The 18,652-nt window shown below is 41.5% G+C and overlaps 1 protein-coding gene across 2 annotated transcripts in view; it reads right to left on the reverse strand.

The window, feature by feature from the left end:
* Positions 1 to 17,056: 17,056 nt before the first annotated feature.
* The window catches only part of LOC148031777 (uncharacterized), a 28,008-nt gene continuing 26,412 nt past the window's right edge, over positions 17,057 to 18,652 (reverse strand). The window contains exons 11-15 of one of the 2 annotated variants that reach the window (XM_087685439.1): positions 18,319 to 18,474; positions 17,975 to 18,055; positions 17,819 to 17,880; positions 17,619 to 17,714; positions 17,057 to 17,424 (exon numbers count right to left, since the gene is read on the reverse strand). In XM_087685439.1, coding sequence (XP_087541565.1) covers positions 17,630 to 17,714; positions 17,819 to 17,880; positions 17,975 to 18,055; positions 18,319 to 18,474 — 384 coding nt within the window. In that variant the 3' untranslated portion in view covers positions 17,057 to 17,424; positions 17,619 to 17,629. The remainder of the gene's footprint in view (positions 17,425 to 17,618; positions 17,715 to 17,818; positions 17,881 to 17,974; positions 18,056 to 18,318; positions 18,475 to 18,652) is intronic. The other variant, XM_087685440.1, reaches the window with a different exon arrangement.

Below are 18,652 nucleotides of genomic sequence, written 5' to 3' on the forward strand. Positions count from 1 at the left end.
GCGGTTGTGACGTAAAATAGCGGGGTCACTATTTGCATTGCTATTTTAATTTAGTGACGCTATTTGTGATGCAAATAGTGACACTGGTCTGATAAAAAAAAAGGTCGAAAACTAGAGCGATGCATTTGCTACAAACATTTTTTAGAGACGAGAGAGATCGTTGCCTTGAGAGGGAGAGGGAGAGGAAGAGGGAAAGAGAGAGAATGAGAGCTTCTCACTGCCATCGTTGTTGCCGTATGTGAAAAAGAGGGAAAAGTGCACAAGAGAGAAAAAGGGGACGTTGTGAAGAGGAGGTGAAGAATCCATCCTCGAGCCTTTGTTGTAGGTACATTGCCTTTTCTTACTTTGTTCTTGTGTTTTCTTCTTTTTCATTTTTTGTTTTTCTTTGTGATAAGATGCATTGAAAGAGAGAGAGAAAAAGCAAAAAGTTAAAAAAGAAACAGAGGAAGAGAGAAAGAGAGAGAGAAAGGGGAAAATGGTAATAAAGAGAGAGGAAGAGAGAAATGAGACATAAAGGGAGGGAGAGAGGAGAATGAGTAAGAGAAACAACAAGGGGATAAAAACAAAGAGAGAGGCAACAAAGAAAGAGAAGAGAGATAAAAGGATGAAGAGTGAAGAAAGAGGTGGATGAAAGGGTGAGGTAAAGAGAGGAAGAATAGTGAAAAAAAAAAAAGAGAGAGCTAGAAAGAGAGGGGAGAAAAAGAGATTGAAAGAGGGAGAAAAAGAGAGATAGAGAGAACAACAAATAGAGAGAAAGAGAGAAAAATGAAAACAATGAGAGAATTAGAGAGAACGGAATGATAATAAAATAAAGGGAGAGGGGGAAGAGAGACATAAAGAGGGGTGGGGAGAGAGGGTCTTTCAATATCCTTGTTTTATGAGTTCTTTATTTTCTATCTTTGATTTTGATAGTAACAAGATCCATCGAGTGCAAGTGGAGAGAGGAAAGGAGAGAAAGACATAGAGAGAAGAAGGAATGAAAGGAAAAGAGAGAGAGAGAGAGAGAGAGAGAGAGAGAGAGAGAGAGAGAGAATATGAAGGGAGACAAATTAAAAAAAAGAAAGAGAGAGAAAGAGGGGTGGGAAGAGAAACAAAGAAAGATGAAGGGAGGCAAATAAAAAAAGAGAAAAGAGAGAGAAAGAGGGGCAATGACAGAAATAAAGAGAGAGATAGATAAAGACAGAGAGACATGGAAAGAAAAGGAACGGACAAAGAGAGATGGAGGGAGGTAAATAAATAAAGGGAAAGAGAGAGAAAGAGGAGTAGAGATTAAAATGAAGGCTTGTATAAAAGGTAAAAAGTGAATGAAGAAGCTCTGTGTGTGGCCAAAACTAGCTCTCTTCTTCTTCTTCTTCTTGCTTGCTTGCTTGAGCTTGTGCTTGAGAAAGGGAGTGTGAGGGAGCGAGGGAATGAGTGAGTGAGGGTGAGGAACCGTAGTGGAGAAGCTGTCCATCTTCTCCTCTGTTCTTCTCTTCGATTCTCTTCTCTTGTCTCACATGCAACAATGGAGCATGGAGCTTGGAGCTTGAGGATTGAGCTTGCATCTTGGATTGTGCAGCTACCAGAGTACTTGAGGGAGGAGGCAACTCGATTGAGCATAGAGGTAAGCTCACTACAATTGTAGGTGTGAGACACGTACGGTTATGTGAGAGGTAGCCATTGCATTTGGCTTGAAATGCTTGAAACAATAGCAACCCATGGGTCGTCTTGGTGATCGAGCGAGAAGCTTCCATATTTTGTTTCCATTGCTGGGACCAATGGATTCAAGCTTTGAGTGCTTGTGCGCTTCGAATTGAGCATTGAAGTAGGGTTTGCCTCGAACTGGTGCTTGAGATAGGTAGGAAGCGAGAGAGTTGAAGAGGCATTTGATCTCCTTTGCAAGTACGTTTTTTTTTTTTGTTTAGGTAAGTAGATTGGATTAGAGTAAGTGGTTGATTATGATTTGGATGCATTTGGGTGAGGGAAAAACAAGAAAACTAGAGAAACACACAATAGAGATTTTGCTATAATAGCAAGCCCAAAACATGAAAAAAAAAGGAAAAGAGAGCCTTAAGGCATTAGGACATCAATGAGAGAGAAGGGAGAAGTAATCGGGTAAGAGAGAAGGGGTTTGAGAAGCCAAGAGGATAGAGAGAGAGCTCATTTGTGTGCATTCAGTTGAGAGAGAGAGAGAGAGAGAGAGAGAGAGAGCGACATGCAAGAGCACAATTTCGTTCATCCACTACAAGGAATTGGGCAATTAGCGACGCCGATTAGCGACGGCGGATATCGGCATCGCTATTGGCGTCGCAACTGGCGTCGCTATTTGCAGCGATGCCGTAGGAAAAAAAGCGCGGCCGAAACCAGAGCGCCGCTTTCATTTTCTTTTCTTCGCCTTTTGAGAGCGAGAGCGAGAGCGAGAGCGAGAGCGAGAGCGAGGGAGAGAGCGAGGGAGAGAGCCAAGGCTTTGTGAGAGAAGAAGAGGAAGAGACTTGCCGCTGCTGCCGCCGCCGCCGCCGTTGTTCGCGAAGGAGAGAAGGAGCCCTCGTTGCAAAGAGACGCCGCCCACGCTCGCCATATCTCATTGGTGAGTCTCCCTCCCTCTTTCTTTTACTTGTTGAAGGTTTAAATCGTTCTCTTTTGTTTGTTTAGGAGAGGAAATGAAGGAGAGAGAGAGAGAGAGAGAGAGAGAGAGAGAGAGAGAGAGAGAGGGAGAGGGAGAGGGAGAGGGAGAGGGAGAGGGAGAGAAAGAGAGGGAGAGTGCATTCTCTCTCTCTCTCTCTCCCTTTTGCTTGTTTAATGTTTGAATTACTTTCTTTTTTGCTTGTTTAGGAGAGGAAACGAGAGAGCAAGAGAGAAAGAGAGGGATAGGAAGAGGGAGAGGGAGAGGGAGGGGGAGGAAATAGGAGAGAGAGAAAGAGAAAGAGAGGGAGAAGGAGGGAGACTGCATTCTCTCTCTCCCTCCCTCTCCCTTTTGCTTGTTTAATGTTTGAATCACTTTATTTTTTGCTTGTTTAGGAGAGGAAATGAGAGAGAAAGAGAGTGAGAGGGAGAGGAAGGGGAAGGAAATGAGAGGGATAGAAAGAGAAAGAGAGGGAGAGTGCATTGTATCTCTCCCTCTTCCTTTTGCTTGGAGGATGTTTAAATTACTTTATTTTTTGCTTGTTTAGGAAATGAGAGAGAAAGAGAGATAGAGAGGGAGAGGGAGAAAAAGAGAAAGAGAGGGAGAGGGAGAGGGAGAGGGAGGAAATGAGAGAGGGAGAGAAAGAGGTAGGGGGAGGGAGAGGGAGAGGGAGAAAGAGGGAGGGAGAGGGAGGGGGAGGGAGGAAATGAGAGAGGGAGAGAAAGAGAACGAGAGGGAGAGGGTGAGAGAAAGAGAGGAAGAGAGGGAGAGGGAGAGAAAGAGAGGGAGAGGGAGGGGAAGGAAATTTAAGATAATATACTTATTGATAATGGTATGCAATGTGCTTTGCATACGGCCACGTACTTCATCAAAATGAACCCAAAATTATTGTTATAGAAGAAGAAACCCTTAAATTGAGTATAGGATAATTTCTCTCAGGTCTTATGACTATGAGTAGAATTGATTGAAATAAATTTTATTACTATAGTTATAAAATTTCATAGATGGCGCGCATTAATTTTAAAATGGATTACTTATACTCAAAGCCGAGATATAACAAAAAATTATCTACCGGGATAGACAAATCGTTGAGCATGATACAAGGCCGAGATATAACATCGGAAAATCTATCGACTACTATATACAATGCAAGGTTTATGGTCAACTTGCAACTTGATGTACATCTCCATAAAGCTATCCATTTAAGCCTCGTTTGCTATAATGTAGATAAGATGGCAAACGAAGAAGGTCTTATTGTTCAAGACCGCGAGTCGTATCTTAATCAGCGTGTCCCATGTCCTTGCTCTCAATGCAAGTTGGCAATTAGATGAAAACGCCGATTGTCTATAGAACACGTACACGACGATTTGGCGAGTTTCAATCTGAGATCATTGATCAGGCGATTGCAGATTTTCAGCAAACGATAATTTGAAGTTAGCATTTTTCATGCATTGTACTCTCAAGCTAATTGAAAACCATACACAATAAGATTGGGTCTTGTTGGCAAATTTTGTATCCAGGGGGGTGATGTCTCGACCCAAGGAGGAGTGCACCCTTTGCGGCCAATTAGAAGAGTTCGTGGACGTGCGATGGATGGATTGCAGGAGCCAATCCACCACTCGCAAGGCCCATCTATACCGTCAATGCCAGAGGAGACAGACAACCTTCCCGACTTGCCTACAATCTTGGAGCCTGAGATGGAGGCAATGATCGATGCATTGATTCCCATGGATGTTGAGACATCTGACCCGCTTAGAGAGGAAGCATCCATACCATTATATGATGGGTGCTGAGTATCTCGGTTGAAGACATTGCTTGCACTCTTAAGTGTGCAAGCAAAATACGGTTGGAGCAACACGAGTGTGACTGAGTTATTCAGGTATCTTGCACACAGACTTCATTGTTTTTTTAAAAAAACAATATTATTGCAAACATGGATGGATTTTTCAAGGTGTTTTATGATTTTTTCAGGTTATTGAAATATCATATATTGCCACCTGCAAACACCATGCCCGAGTCTTGTGATGATGCACGACATGTTTTACGGAAGCTTGGCATGGACTACAATAACATCCATGCATGTATCAATGACTGCATATTGTTTCGAGATGAATACGAAACTATGGAGACATGTCCAAAGTGTGGTGCTCACAAGTATCGACAAGACTTGCAAGGGCAGACCATCCCTCAAAAAGTCCTCAGACACTTTTCGCTCATCCCCCGCATAAACCACATGTTTCGCACGTCTGCCATGGCAAGCTTGACAACGTGGCATGTGCAGAATAGGTCCACGGATGGAGTGCAACGAATATCAGCAGATTCGCGCGCATGGAGCCACATTGACTCTACCTTCCCAGGCTTTGCGCGAGAGCCAAGGAATCTTCGGCTGGGTCTCGCCATGGATGGTGTGAACCCATTCGGTCTGCGCTCGACTTCTTACAGTGTGTGGCCTATAGTGCTTGTCAACTACAACATTCCTCCATGGCTTTCTACGAAGAAAGGACATCTCATCCTTAGCTTGCTCGTCCCGGGCCGCTACAAAGTAAAAAATATGGACATGTATCTTCGTCCATTAGTCGATGAGCTTAAGATTTTGTGGGAGGAGGGGGTCACGGTGCAAGATATGAGCAGGCGCGATGGTCGGCGGTCAGCCAACATTCGAGCCATTCTCATGTGGACGATGCATGACTTTCCGGGATTGGGAGAGTGCTTAGGTGAGCAGACCTTTGTTCTCGCTGGTAATATCTATATTTTATTTCATTCAATCAAGTATTCACTAGGTCGTGGATCGCCTTGCAGGTCTCGTTACCTCAGGTTATCATGCATGTCCATTGTGTGGGCCACAGTTAGACTCCCGAAGGTCACGAACCATAAAGAAGATGGTATATCAAGGACACGCTGCTTTCTTGCCGGAGGATCATGAGCTCAAGGAAGGTTTTCTTGGACGACCTCCAGCACGTATGAACGCTGCAAGCTGGTACGAGCTGAAAATGGTAAACCCGGAATCACATCCAAATGGAATGCGACGGTTCTCAGTTTTCTACGAGTTGCCATATTGGACCCACTTACAGGTCAACCACTTGTTGGATCCCATGCATATTTTCAAAAATGTGGGCAGCTTGCTATGGGACCACATCACAGGAAAGAGAGACACTATAGGGTCACGAATGGATTTAAAGGAGGTAGGTAAGATGGAGGCGCTTTGGCCGTAGTCGAGTGCTGAAGGGGGAGTGCAGCTTCCTCGCGCTCCCTGGGTTTTGTCTACCAAAGAAGAGCGCATTGTGAAGCAAGTAATCAAGTCTATCCGCACTCCGACGGGTATGATGCGTTCTCTCAGGTCCGCATTTTCTAAAGATGACCAAATGTCTGGGCTAAAATTCCATGATTGGCATAAGATATGTCAGGTTTGTGAACAGAATGGATTTTAATTAGCGTGGACATTTTGAAATTTGAAAAGTGACCATTATTCTTAATGCTTTCTCATTTGTGGTAGTTTGTCCTACCGATCGCGATCGTGGGATGCCTAACTCTAGAAATTCGCGGGGCCATTTACAAGTTGTCGACTTTGGTGCAATGGATCTCACAGAAAGAGATTAAGACGTCCTCTATTGAATCCGCAAGGCGGGAAGCAGTTGAGATGGTCTGTCTCTTTGAGAAATACCTGCCCACTAGCATGCTCACGATACAAGTTCACCTTCTTGTGCATCTTGTGGACAGAGTGGAGATTGCTGGACCTGTCCATACGCGATGGATGTTCTTCTTGGAGCGCTTCATGAAAACCCTGAAAGGCTTTGTGCGACAACGAGCTCGTCCGGAAGGTAGCATGGCGGAAGGTTGGCTGGTGTCAGAGGCGTTAGTGTATATCTCACAATGGCTACCAACGGTGAAACCAGACAATGAAATGCTATGGACGCTGAAGGACGATGACAGGCTGACTGGAGATGTGGTGGTTGGAAATGGGGTAGAAAAAAGAATGGATGCCTCAATGGAAGAGAAGGTGAATCGCTTTTGTATGTTGCACCATGCCTCCATGGAGACGTGGCTCGCCAAGTACCAGATTGCAAGGCAAGATCAAGAGGAAGCGCGAGCTGAATTTCGACCCAGTACGCGTCACCGACCGATTCGATATCCCGAAGGCATGGAGGAGATGCCATGGTTTATGTCAACACGATGGTTGCATGGAGCCTTGACCGCAGCATCCAGCGAAGGGACAGAGGTCTCAATGGAGGAGTGGGAGTTCTCGAGGGGATGTAGTCCAAAGGTAATGAGGGGTTTAGAATGTGTCGTATCTAAATTTGCTTGCTACATCTAATTTGAGTGTTTCAATGTGTAGTACAAAATATATAGTGCAGCGTGGTTGCGCGGACGGCATTTTCGGGTGGAGCGTATTGACCAAATGCGCTCCACAATGGACTGTGGTGTCATGGCAAGGTTTGAGCAAGAGAGCCGGCGACGAGCAACGGATCCGAACACGGTTGTGGATGAGATGGAGTATTTTGGGAACTTGCAAAGATTATTACGGTGGATTACCGTAGCTTCTCCATGATAGTATTCGATGTGCAGTGGTTCAAAGTGGTACTTGGAGGAGCTGGCGCAACAGTTCGACGAGGTCCATCTGGATTTCTCGAAATAGATTCCGAAAAAAAATGGATGGATTTGTGCGACACCTTTGTGTTGCCGGCCCATTGTGAACATGTACAAATAGTCATTTGCTTGCTAATTGTAATACGACATGGTTTATGTCACAATGGTTTGAAGCCGCTTTGTAAGTGTTTGTGAACATGTAATCTTCTATCCAAATCCCCGACAACCTCGATGGTGGTATGTTATACCTTCAACTCCTCGAGGTGCGAGAGTATACGATCAAAGCGATGTTCCAGGCATAGATGAAGAAAATATGCAAATAGAGGGATCGAAATTACAAGGGGTGGAGGCCATCGCAAGCTTGGAGCCCGCATGGGCTAACAATGATGGAAATACAGAAGTCGTAGAATTTTTTGAGAACGAGGCAGACTTGTTCTTTTGTGGTGACATGTCTATCAACCTTCCAGTGTATGCAGAGTTATGTCAGGAGATTAACATGGGACCATAGAATACTTCATTCTTGGAGAATTGTATTACTCAATTCGTTGTTTAGATCTTCCATAAAGGTAGATAAGATATGCATTTTAAGAGGGATTTTTCAAAAATGATTTATATTAATGTGCTTTGTATAGTTTAAATTGATTATTCTAACATCATTTTTTATCTGTGCAGGTATCGACATTTTCAGGATGAGTCGAGGGATGAGCGACGAGGAGTTTCAGGAGATGATGGCACGCATGTCTCCAGATCAGCTCGTGAGATTCAGAGAGATAGCAGATCAGGAGCTGTCTCGTTCTTCGTCAGGGCGCTCTGCTAGATCAGCTTCAGCGCGATCAGATGCTTCAGCATCGAGCAGACGATCTCGACGCTCGCGACTTGGGCCAGAGGGAGGGACTGCGACTGCAGGAGGATCAGGGGGGTGCTGCTGTGGAGACACGGACGCGGTGTCTCCGTCTCGTCGTTCAGCTGGAGCTCGGTCACCTCCAGGATTTGTCACACCTGTGGGGACATCCACTCCAGTTACTCCGGCTTTTGCGCAGCCGTCGGCAGATGGCACGCCTTTTGGTGGCACTCCTTTTGGTGGCACTCCCTTTGGTGGCACCCCTTCGAGTGGCACTCCAGGAGAGGGTACCCCTGTCGGTACACCGGATGTACAGGGGTCTCCTGGATATGCCCAGGAGCGTGGACGGAGATGGGAGAGGGCCCATACAAGGCATACTCCTAGGGGTTATGGATACCTAGTGGATGGCAGGTCAGGAGCCATCATCATGAATGATGAGGGGAGGAGGGTGATGGCTTGCATGAGGGAGTTGTGCCAACAAGTTTTTCGGCACAACGTCCTGGATCATTGGAGGAACATACCGGAGGGGAGCAAGGAGTACGTAGTATCATCCTTGCACGAGGAGTTCTCGGTGCCAGCCGCAGTGGATAGATTCTCTACAGGTTGGATGATGGATTGCATGCGTGCATACATGTCACATAGATGATCCGACGCACGCAAGGCAATCAAGAGTGGGGCTCCAAAGCCCGAGTGGTTAGATGCAGACGACTGGCGCCGACTGAGGGAGGAGGCTACAAATTTGCTAGGACGTTGGAGTCAGCAGCGGGAGGCGGCGAGGGCACGAATCGAAGCCGGATCGATACATCATCTTGGGAGTGGCGGCCACAGGACATATTTGGAGGACTTTGTAAGTTTCTCTTTTGTTTTGCTTATTTGTTTTTTTGAGATATTCTTTGTACTGACAATCGTGTTTCTAACAGTTAGCATTTTGTTTTCTTTGCAGCACTCCATTACAAATCGCGATCCGCAAGGCCTTAAGACTCGATATGTAGAGAGGCACGGTCTCAATGCATTGATCGACCGATTGTATAGACGCGGCGGCCCAGTAAGTCACTCATCTTTCTTGTCCGTAGTTACCATGAGATATTTGAATGCATTATTGTATGGCGGATTGATGTGTTGTTTCTTTTTCTGCAGAATCCGTTTGATGCTCCTTTGCAGCGGGAAGAGCTTTCGGGGGACGAGGATTTGTAGCTCGCCCTTGGATCCTTAGAGCTCACATACCTTTAGTTTTTAGTCGCCCGATCTATGTAGACATTTTCTATGTATTAGTGATATTGTTTTATGATTGTACCAATCGCATTTTATGCGATATCATGTATTTATTTCATCTATCAGTTTTATGATTTTAGTACACATTCTTTTTGTTTGCAAACACTTTGTATGCAACAGTGCAGAAACTATTTTATATGGCTCCCATACAACACACAGTGCTATATGTGGCAGGGCAGCTTGCTGCCCTGCCACAAAATTTTTTTTCTCTGTTACCGTCGCTATTTACGTCGCAAATTTACTGCATGCGTTGCTATTGTCGTCGCTATAAGCGTCGCAAATTCTTTGTAACCGTCGCTATATGCGTCGCTATATACGTCGCATTTGCGACGTATATAGCGACGGTTCTATGGCATCGTCAATAACGACGCTTTTTGCGACGACGAGGGCAGATTTTGTTGTTTGTATTTTTGTCGCTTTGAACGTCGCTATAAGGTCTATATCTTGTAGTGATCGATTTGCATTCCCACATCCCCGAGCCCTACATGTATACTCTGAGTGTCAACTAATGCTTGTTAATCTTAGTTTAGAATCCTAGTTGCATTGTTATGATAGGTGTCAAAAGTATTCAAAGGATTTTTCATCATTTTGTAACTTGGTTGCCGCACTCGAACATCGTCTATGGCCTCGGATGGCCTTGACCAATTTGGAAAATCCGAGTGACAAGCCCACTTAGACAACCGAAAGACCATCCAAGTTTGAGGTCCAATGTTGTTAAACCACTGTAGAGATGTTTTGTAAACATTTACTAGATTCCTAATCCCTTATATGAATACCACATATTGTAGGTGGCATGCAATGTGGCAGGGTTTTTTGGAGCTCATTCTTACAAATGTACTTCAAAGAAGGGGATATCATTTTAGGTTGCAATGCAGGATGTGGTGACATGGCATCAATAGCGCTAAATTCCAATAGATAAATTGCATGTCTATATTGCTTTGTGAAGATGGAAGATTTCTAAGAGCAAAGGTAACATGTTTACATAAACTTGTACAATATTTGATTGTAATGTAGTGCTCTTTTCTCTCGTACCAATACATGGGCACTCACCTTTCCATGTGCGCATGTATAGCTACCTCTTACAATGTGAAAATTAATTGTGTTCGACTATTGCAGGTGAAGCCCCTAAAAGTGGATAAGTATCAGGTGATTTTGCAGACATGGGTCGCAAAGTTTTTGAAGGAAACATCCACATTGTTTAACATTGCCATTTGGAGCTCAATAAAGGAAGACAACTTAAGTGAGCTACTCTAACTAGTTAGAAGTGAATGTGTGAAGTCATCAAAGCAAGCATCAACCTTTGTATTTCAATATGGACAAGGCAAGCGTAGAGCAACTCCCACAACAACTTCTTTCGGAAGGAGTTACACAAAGCTCCTTTTCTTGAAATGTTTTGATGATATTGATTGGTCGCACTTTAGCCTAACAGCAACACTATTTGTGGATGATAGCATGGAGAAGATTCAAATCAACCAACCCAATGCCTTTATATGCCCACCCCCATTTGAGGGAAACCCAATGGACACAATCCTCTTAGAGCACATGCTTCCCTACTTGATCGAGCTAGCATGCTTTCATGGTTCAATCCTAGACTTTGTTAGGGATCACCCATTCCACCCTCTAGCAATGGAACTCAATCGATATTTGATGTGCATGATGAATATATACTTTCAGAATTATTTGATTGTGTTGATTTACAAGTGCAATGAAAGGAGGATGAGAGAGAAGAGTAGAAAGAGAGAGGAATATGCAAGTGAAGGAGATCGTGTACTATAGGCATTTGCTCAATAACAGTATTATAAGATATGTAAACAAAGTATGTGTGAAATATCTAGGGAAGGGTGGAGTGTAGATACATGCGTGCATGTGAATGTATATCTGCATAGTGGATTGAGTAACAATGAGGTAATATTGTCGTCTCGATAATATTAACTATTCGAACAATATGAAAAACAATAGATATCACACATTATTGCAGTAACGGTAATAAACTATTTGATATCGTATCCTCTTGTAGTAAGTCCACACAACAATTTGTAGCTAGAGGACCCAAATGTGGAACCTTGTACCCTCTCCACGTATATCGACAATAAAAGATCATGTAATTTCAATAATGAAAATGCTTTCTTATTTGAGTTACTTACCAATGTTCAGAATTTTTTAAAAAAAATATGAGTATTGTATATATGGTAAACATGTTTGTTCAACCCATAAGAGGAACTTAAACAAAAAAAAAAAGTGATCAACTTTACTTAGTATGGGGTAATATATGTGGGCCTATGCCTACAAGGTCCTTAGGGGGAATTCCTATTGTATTACATTTATTGATTATGCAACTAAGAAAGTGTGGGGTTTTGCTATGGCTAGGAAAGATAATGCATTGCCTTGCTTTTAGAAAATTTTGGCATTTATAGAAACTAGTCTAGAAAGATACTAAAGTGTCTTAGGACTAATAATGGTAGAGAGTATATCTCTCTTGAACCCAAAAGTTTATATGAAACACATGGCATTGAGAGGAAGCTCACTACATCTAGTAATTTTGGACAAAATGGTGTGGCAAAATGCATGAGCATGACCATTAGTCATCAAAGACTACATTAAAATGGTACCATTCCTAAGAAGGCTTTAGACAAGCAAGAACATGACCATTAGTCATCAAAGACTACATTAAAATGACCTTTAAAATAAGATCTACATGTAGCAAACCTGAGGAATTTATGAAAAATCACAAATAAAAGCTTACCTACAAGCTAAAGAAGAGTTTTTATTGCTTAAAGTAGGCCCCACGGGAATGGTATAACAAGTTTGATGCCTATAAGGAAAATGGTTGCTTGTGCACTAGCAAAGCTAAGGAGGACACCTTGATAGTGTTGTTCTTATATGTGAATGATATGTTGATTCCTGGGACAAATAGGTATGAGATTGATGCCCTTAAGAAGAAGTTAATGGAAACCTTTGAGATTAAAGATTTGAGACATGCCAATCACATTCTTCGTATGTGCATAATCAGGGATGGAACAAAGAGATTTCTCTACCTATCCAAAAAGAATCATATGAGTGAAGTGTTGCAACATTTCAACATGGAGGGCGGAAGGCAATAATCACTCCATTGCCTCCATATTTGGAACTTAGTGCTACTGATTGTCGCAAATCCAATATGGAAAGGGATGAAATGGTCAAGGTTCCTTATGCATCATGCATGGATAGTCTCATGTTCATCATGATTACTACTTGCTTGGGCATTGCATTTGTAGTGGGAGTTCTACATAGATACATGTCAAATCCTTGCAAAAAACTTTAGGAAGCAATGAAAGTCATCTTGAGATACTTGAGTGGTACAAGGGATATATGTATATGCTTTGGTAGGAGGACCAATGGTGTACTTGGATACATAGATGCAAACTATGCAAGGAATGTGGATGACAAAAATTCAACCACATGATATCTATTTACCTTATGTGGTGGTGTAATCTCATGGATGTCTCATTTGCAAAAATGTATGGCATTATCTTCCACCACTAAGGTAGAGTATGTGGCAGCCTAGAGGCATACAAAGAAGCCATATGGCTTACTTGTCTAATGGGAGATTTGGGCCTTGGAGAAGGCATGCCATTGCTGCACATTGATAGCCAAAGTGACATTACGCTAGCAAAGAATCTTGTGTTTCATGCAAAGTCCAAGCACATAGACATGAAGTACCACTTCAATCATCATGTGCTTGAGGACAAACATATTGGGTTGGTGAAAGTGCATACAAATGAAAACCCTATCAACTTTCTAAGTATAAGAGTCTTCCCTCAGAGAAGTTTGCACATTATGGGCATTGGATGAGGCTACCTCACATATTTTATTGTACTCTCTCCTTGAAAGGCTTATTGGCCTTTAAGTGGGAGGTTGTTAAAGTAACAGCCAATGTGATGAGCCATCAATCTCACACATTAAAACTAATGATACATGGGCAAACTCATTATTTATCTGGCAAGTGATAAGTCAATAAGGTGTATGTCCTCTCTCTCTCTCTCTCTCTCTCTCTCTCTCTCTCTCTCTCTCTCTCTCTCTCTCTCTCTTTGTGCATTCTTCACATTTCATGCAACTCCATTAGATGGCTATTTACATATACGTATAGTTGAGAGAGATCATGTCCCATGAGTAGGGGTCCTTTACAAACGTGTCTATATGCGGATGTGCACGAGCACTTGAGAGAGAGAGAGAGAGAGAGAGAGAGGTGTGTGTGTGTGTGTGTGTGTGTGTGAGGATAGAGAAACTAGAACAAAATGAGAGAAGAAAGATGTGAGAGAGAGACATAGAAGAGAGAAAAAGAAAGGAGAGGAGAGAAAAAACGAGGGGTGGGGGTGTGTGTGTGTGAACAAAGAGGAGAGAAAAGACATGGGTGAGAGAAATTGAGAGAGGGAGAGAGATAGAGATAGAGAGAGAGGAGAGTGAAAAGGAAAGGACGAGCGAGAGAAAAAGAAAGGAGGAAAATGAAGAGAGAGAGAGAGAGAGAGAGAGAGGGGGCTCAAGGGGCTTAGTATCTGTTACATTATATTATCACATGCATTCGTTATCCTTTCTTTGTGAACTTTCCATGAATAAAGTATATGTAAAATTATATTATCCCGTGCATTCATGGCCCAATTTGAAGATCCCTTCTTTGTGAACCTTCCATGAATAAAGTATAATCTTTTTCTATTCACCCTTGTAAATATCCTTATTAAACGATATCTTTCTATGTGTAAAAATGGTCTAAAAAGGGATTTAGAAATTCCCTTTTGTTGGTGTGTGTGTGTACATGTGTGCACATGCGCACATGCTTAAGACTTTGGTAATGTTGGGATCTCTAAAATGATCCCAAGCTTTCCCAAACCTCTTCTTCTCCCTTCCCATTTGTTAAACTAGACTACTCTCTATTTCCCTTTTCTTGAATTAAAAATACTTCTTTCACTCTCTCCCCTCTTCAACCTTCATGCCTTTGAGTGAGAGAGAACTGTGTGCGCGCGCGCATGCGCACGCGCACACCTTCTACAAAGAGTCAATTTGCATATTTCTCTCTTCTTGTTTGTCGCAAAACATGTTCCACTATTTAGAAAAACACATACACACCAAAAGCACAATATTTTTTAAATAGTTGAACTTGTACTTTTGGTGTGTGTACTTTATAATTTCCACAAACTATACACACTTCTAAAACACACACATGTATGCATACACAGATACACACACACCCACATGTAGTATGCATTCTCATACATATAATCTATATACACACAAAAAGGGGGGGGGGGGGGGGGGGGGGGGTTGTGTTTGGTTTGTGTATACATGTGAGTGAGAGTGAGAGTGAGAGCGAGAGTGAGGCTCCACAACCATATTTATGGGTGGAGTTCCTTTCCAAATCCATAGGCACTAAAGTGAGATATGGACATGCAAAGTGCTCCACAACTACCATTGGGCTATACTAGGCTCATCTTTTCATAACTAAAATCATAAAATAATTCAAAAAAACAAAACCATTAGAACATGGTTGTCTAAATGAATTCAGATGGCTTCAACGATGCCCCAAGTCCTAGATCAATTATATTTGGATCTTTTTCCTTGCATCAAACTTTGTTGGCTCACAAGGAGTGGTACATGTTTTATCTTTATCTACATTTCTTGTCTAGCACATCCTCAAGTGATGAATTGATGTGTAGTTTACTCTTACCAAAAGCACATTTTTTACACTTTGCATGAGTTTTTGGAGCATTATATGCAACCTCTACAATGATTGGCTTTTGGTATTTTTTAACCATTTCTTACTTGAGGTAGTTGATTCTTACACCAAGTTCCATCTACAACTCCCAACTTTAACATATTTGCTCACAATGATCTTAGTATGGACTTTGCAATACTTTATGATAATTTTTTCCAATTTGCAACATAGGTACAAGACTCATCCTATATTTAAAGTATACATACTATAATAATTTGGGATACTTTGCAATTATGCCATGAGCAATTTATTTATGTATTTGAGATATCAAAACATATGTGATCAATGGTGTATTAAACTATCTACTCTGATAAAAATCTTAATGGGACCATCTATCCTTTAAGGTCTTACATGACACAACACCTATTGGTTGGCTAATGGTTGTGAAATGTTACGTCAAGCATTAAGACATCGTTTCGATCTCATGTTGTCTAGCAAATGCTAGAGCTACAATTTTTGAAGAGACAGTGGAAGATGAGGTAGGTCCTGGAACTATTGTGCCAAACAAGCCACCTACTAAATGATTATCTCAAGCTCATAAACCAGTGGCTCTATTGTTCAAAAATAGCAAGCATACCTTATATTTACTTGTCTAAAACTACTTGATATGCTTGGGATACACTTGCTAGGCTTTATCATGTGTGTAATCTAGCACACATTACACATGTGATAAAACTACATTATATTTACTTGTCTTAAACTACTTGATACGCTTGGGATACACTTGCTAGGCTTTATCATGTGTAATGTTGCACACATTACCTAGTTGTGCAAGAAATTGGATTCTAAGCATATCAATGGGGGTTATACCATGGAATATTTTCACAAGAATCAAGTATTCAAGGAGGACCTTGCTACAATTTATGTAATCACATCAAACCATACATTTATTACCAATGTTTTAAATGCCTCACCAAACTTTTATCCATGTTTTGCATGAGTACTTCAACTCACAATAATCCCAATGGCTTCTCATTCAATGTATTGGCTTGAATGTTACTCCTAAAAGAATAATCCAAGTAAAATTATGTTGTAATTTGTATAGGTGATCATAGATTCATTGCATGTCATCAAGGCAAGGAAAATGCCTCTTTTGTTACTATCTCAAACCTAATTTTGACAATTTATTAAATTCTAGTAAAAAGAACGACCCATGTGACAAGAAGAACCTTGCAAGCATGAAGGCCACATATTAAGGACCATCAAAGTTGCATGTTAAAAGAAAAAGAATAAACTAGGGTTTGGCTAACTAATATATCAAATTCAAGGTCTATAAGAAAGATATTGCACATAATGTTCAGCAAGCTAATGCATTCACCAATAGAACAATTACTACGATCCTTTGGTACATCACCATGTATGGTAGTTTGTGGATGATAGATGTAGGGTTCATGATCGTAGCAATAGTGATATTATTGTCACTTTAGGGACCCAGTATCATGGACTTCATACTCTTCTATTTTGGCTCACATTTTTCATAAAGTCTAAAGCTAAAAATAGCAATAAATCCTTAAGATCTATTGTTGGCAGTACACAGAAAATGAGCCTTTGATGATGGCAATACAGTTCAAACATACCCCAACCTGTGTACCATAATTTGAACTAAAAGAACCCAGTTTTACCAGCTGAATATGACCTTTATAAATTTGAGAATAAATGTACTGCAGGATATACCAGACTCAGATGTTGCACATGAGCCACACCTCTGACTAAGAAAATCTGCCTTTAAAATTGAACACTCCCAATTGCTGCATTGCCCACAAACTGATGACCCTAACCATAATATGCTTCCCAAATATGTGAGACATGCTCCAGCATATTGCAGCAGCTTTCCCAGGTCATTTATCGAAAAAAGTTTACAAACAAAACATTGAGATATTTGTGGACATAAAAACAGCTGACTACGTAAATTAGAGCACAATGCTTGTGCCAATCATCGTGGAAGAATTTAATAACCATCCAAGAACTTGCGACAAGTCCAGAATCAAGGAAAGGAATGCGCCCAATGGTAATGTTTCAACCCATCTATCAGCATATGGCAAGCTAAGAAAACGGGCCAATTCATGACCAAGTACTTGCTCAAGGTTTGCACATATACAAGAGACATCCCCAGTGTATTTTTCTGGTTATCCTTTGCTTTATGTTCTGCATTTCCTCGCTGGTATCTTTTGAATTCAAAAGAACAAAGCTTATTTGTTTGAACTCTAAACTCTGGCACCGTGTATCCTGTAATCACTACTGTTGTGCACCATAATTTCTGGACATCTTGAGACAAAACTGAGATCTACAATACAAGATAGTAGCAGGACCAGTATATCAACATCCAGAAAGCTAATTGAAATACATGAAGCCCTCGCATCAAACGTTCAGCCACAGCACCTACACATATCATGCATGCAACATGAGCTGCAAAAAAACTGCAACAAGACTTATTGCAAAAAAATAGGTGCTGTTTGCTTGTCCTTATATAGTGTCTGATGTAGGTAGATGGGTGGCAGTATGTTGAAAGAAATAACATAACCAGCTTGAGGTGTTACAGGTTAAAGCACTACTCAAGTGATGTGCTTCCAAACCTGAAATCACTCTACTTGTCAACCTGCTTTGCTCGTTTCGGCCTTTTGTGGCTATGGCCATGAGCTTTTGCAGATTTCACAGGCTTCTTACTTGGACTGTGTGCACAGAAAAACAAAGAGGAGGTTTAAATTGAAAACACATTATACCTTAATTCTTAAAAGAAGTATCCCCTTATTAACAAAATTTAAGTGTTACATACCTAAAAGCAGAGGAAAACAACACAAAAATAGCCATGACAGGAAGGACTAGTAAAGCTGACGCCTGCAATTTCAATCAGACATGTCAATGGCAAGAGGATATTACCAAACTGAGAGACAAATCATTAACAGCTCAAAATAGTAGCTTCCGTGCATACCAGAAACCATACAAGCTCTTTGCTGGCTAATGGTTCCAACATGTCTACATCCTTCATCTTTTCTTGCACAGAGAGCTGTAGCTGTTCAGAACGAAAGTAAAAAGAATACCTTGCATGAGTATAACTGAATGGGTCATAGCAGCTTGCTTGTATTAAATGTCAAAAGCTAATGTTTGAAATGAACTCCCAAATGTTTTCAAAGGATTAACATTTACCCTTGTTTGGGGAAAAAAAAAAGCTACAATCACATCAATGTGAAGAAAAAGGCCTTGTCATACAAATCATCCCTTGAACTAATTTCCATGCTCTCTCACTAAAGCAAGCAGAAAAATTTGCTACAGCACCTGATTATGGATGTTCGTAGCAGACAGCAAGAAACCCCTGTAGCTTTCAAAAGCTTTCTCAAAGTAGGGGTGTGTAATTGCTTGAACCTGCTCATAGTGTGGTCGCACATGCTCTGCAATTGCTTCTACATAGGGTTTGCATGTCTCCTTTGAAACCTAGTATATGAAACAGAAGAACTTTTAAAAAGTCCATAGGGATCCGCTCACAGTACACAGAACGACGCCCAAAAACACAATTGTCCCCAATTTCTCGATTTCATATTTATTGTCTCGCAGTCAGCGGAACAGTATGGTATTATACAAACATTTCACATTTATGTACTATGTTTTTCAT

The sequence above is a fragment of the Lygodium microphyllum genome, chromosome 9 (genome assembly GCF_053477565.2).
Source record: "Lygodium microphyllum isolate KBCC chromosome 9, Lygodium_microphyllum_v1.1.10, whole genome shotgun sequence".
NCBI lineage: Eukaryota > Viridiplantae > Streptophyta > Polypodiopsida > Schizaeales > Lygodiaceae > Lygodium > Lygodium microphyllum.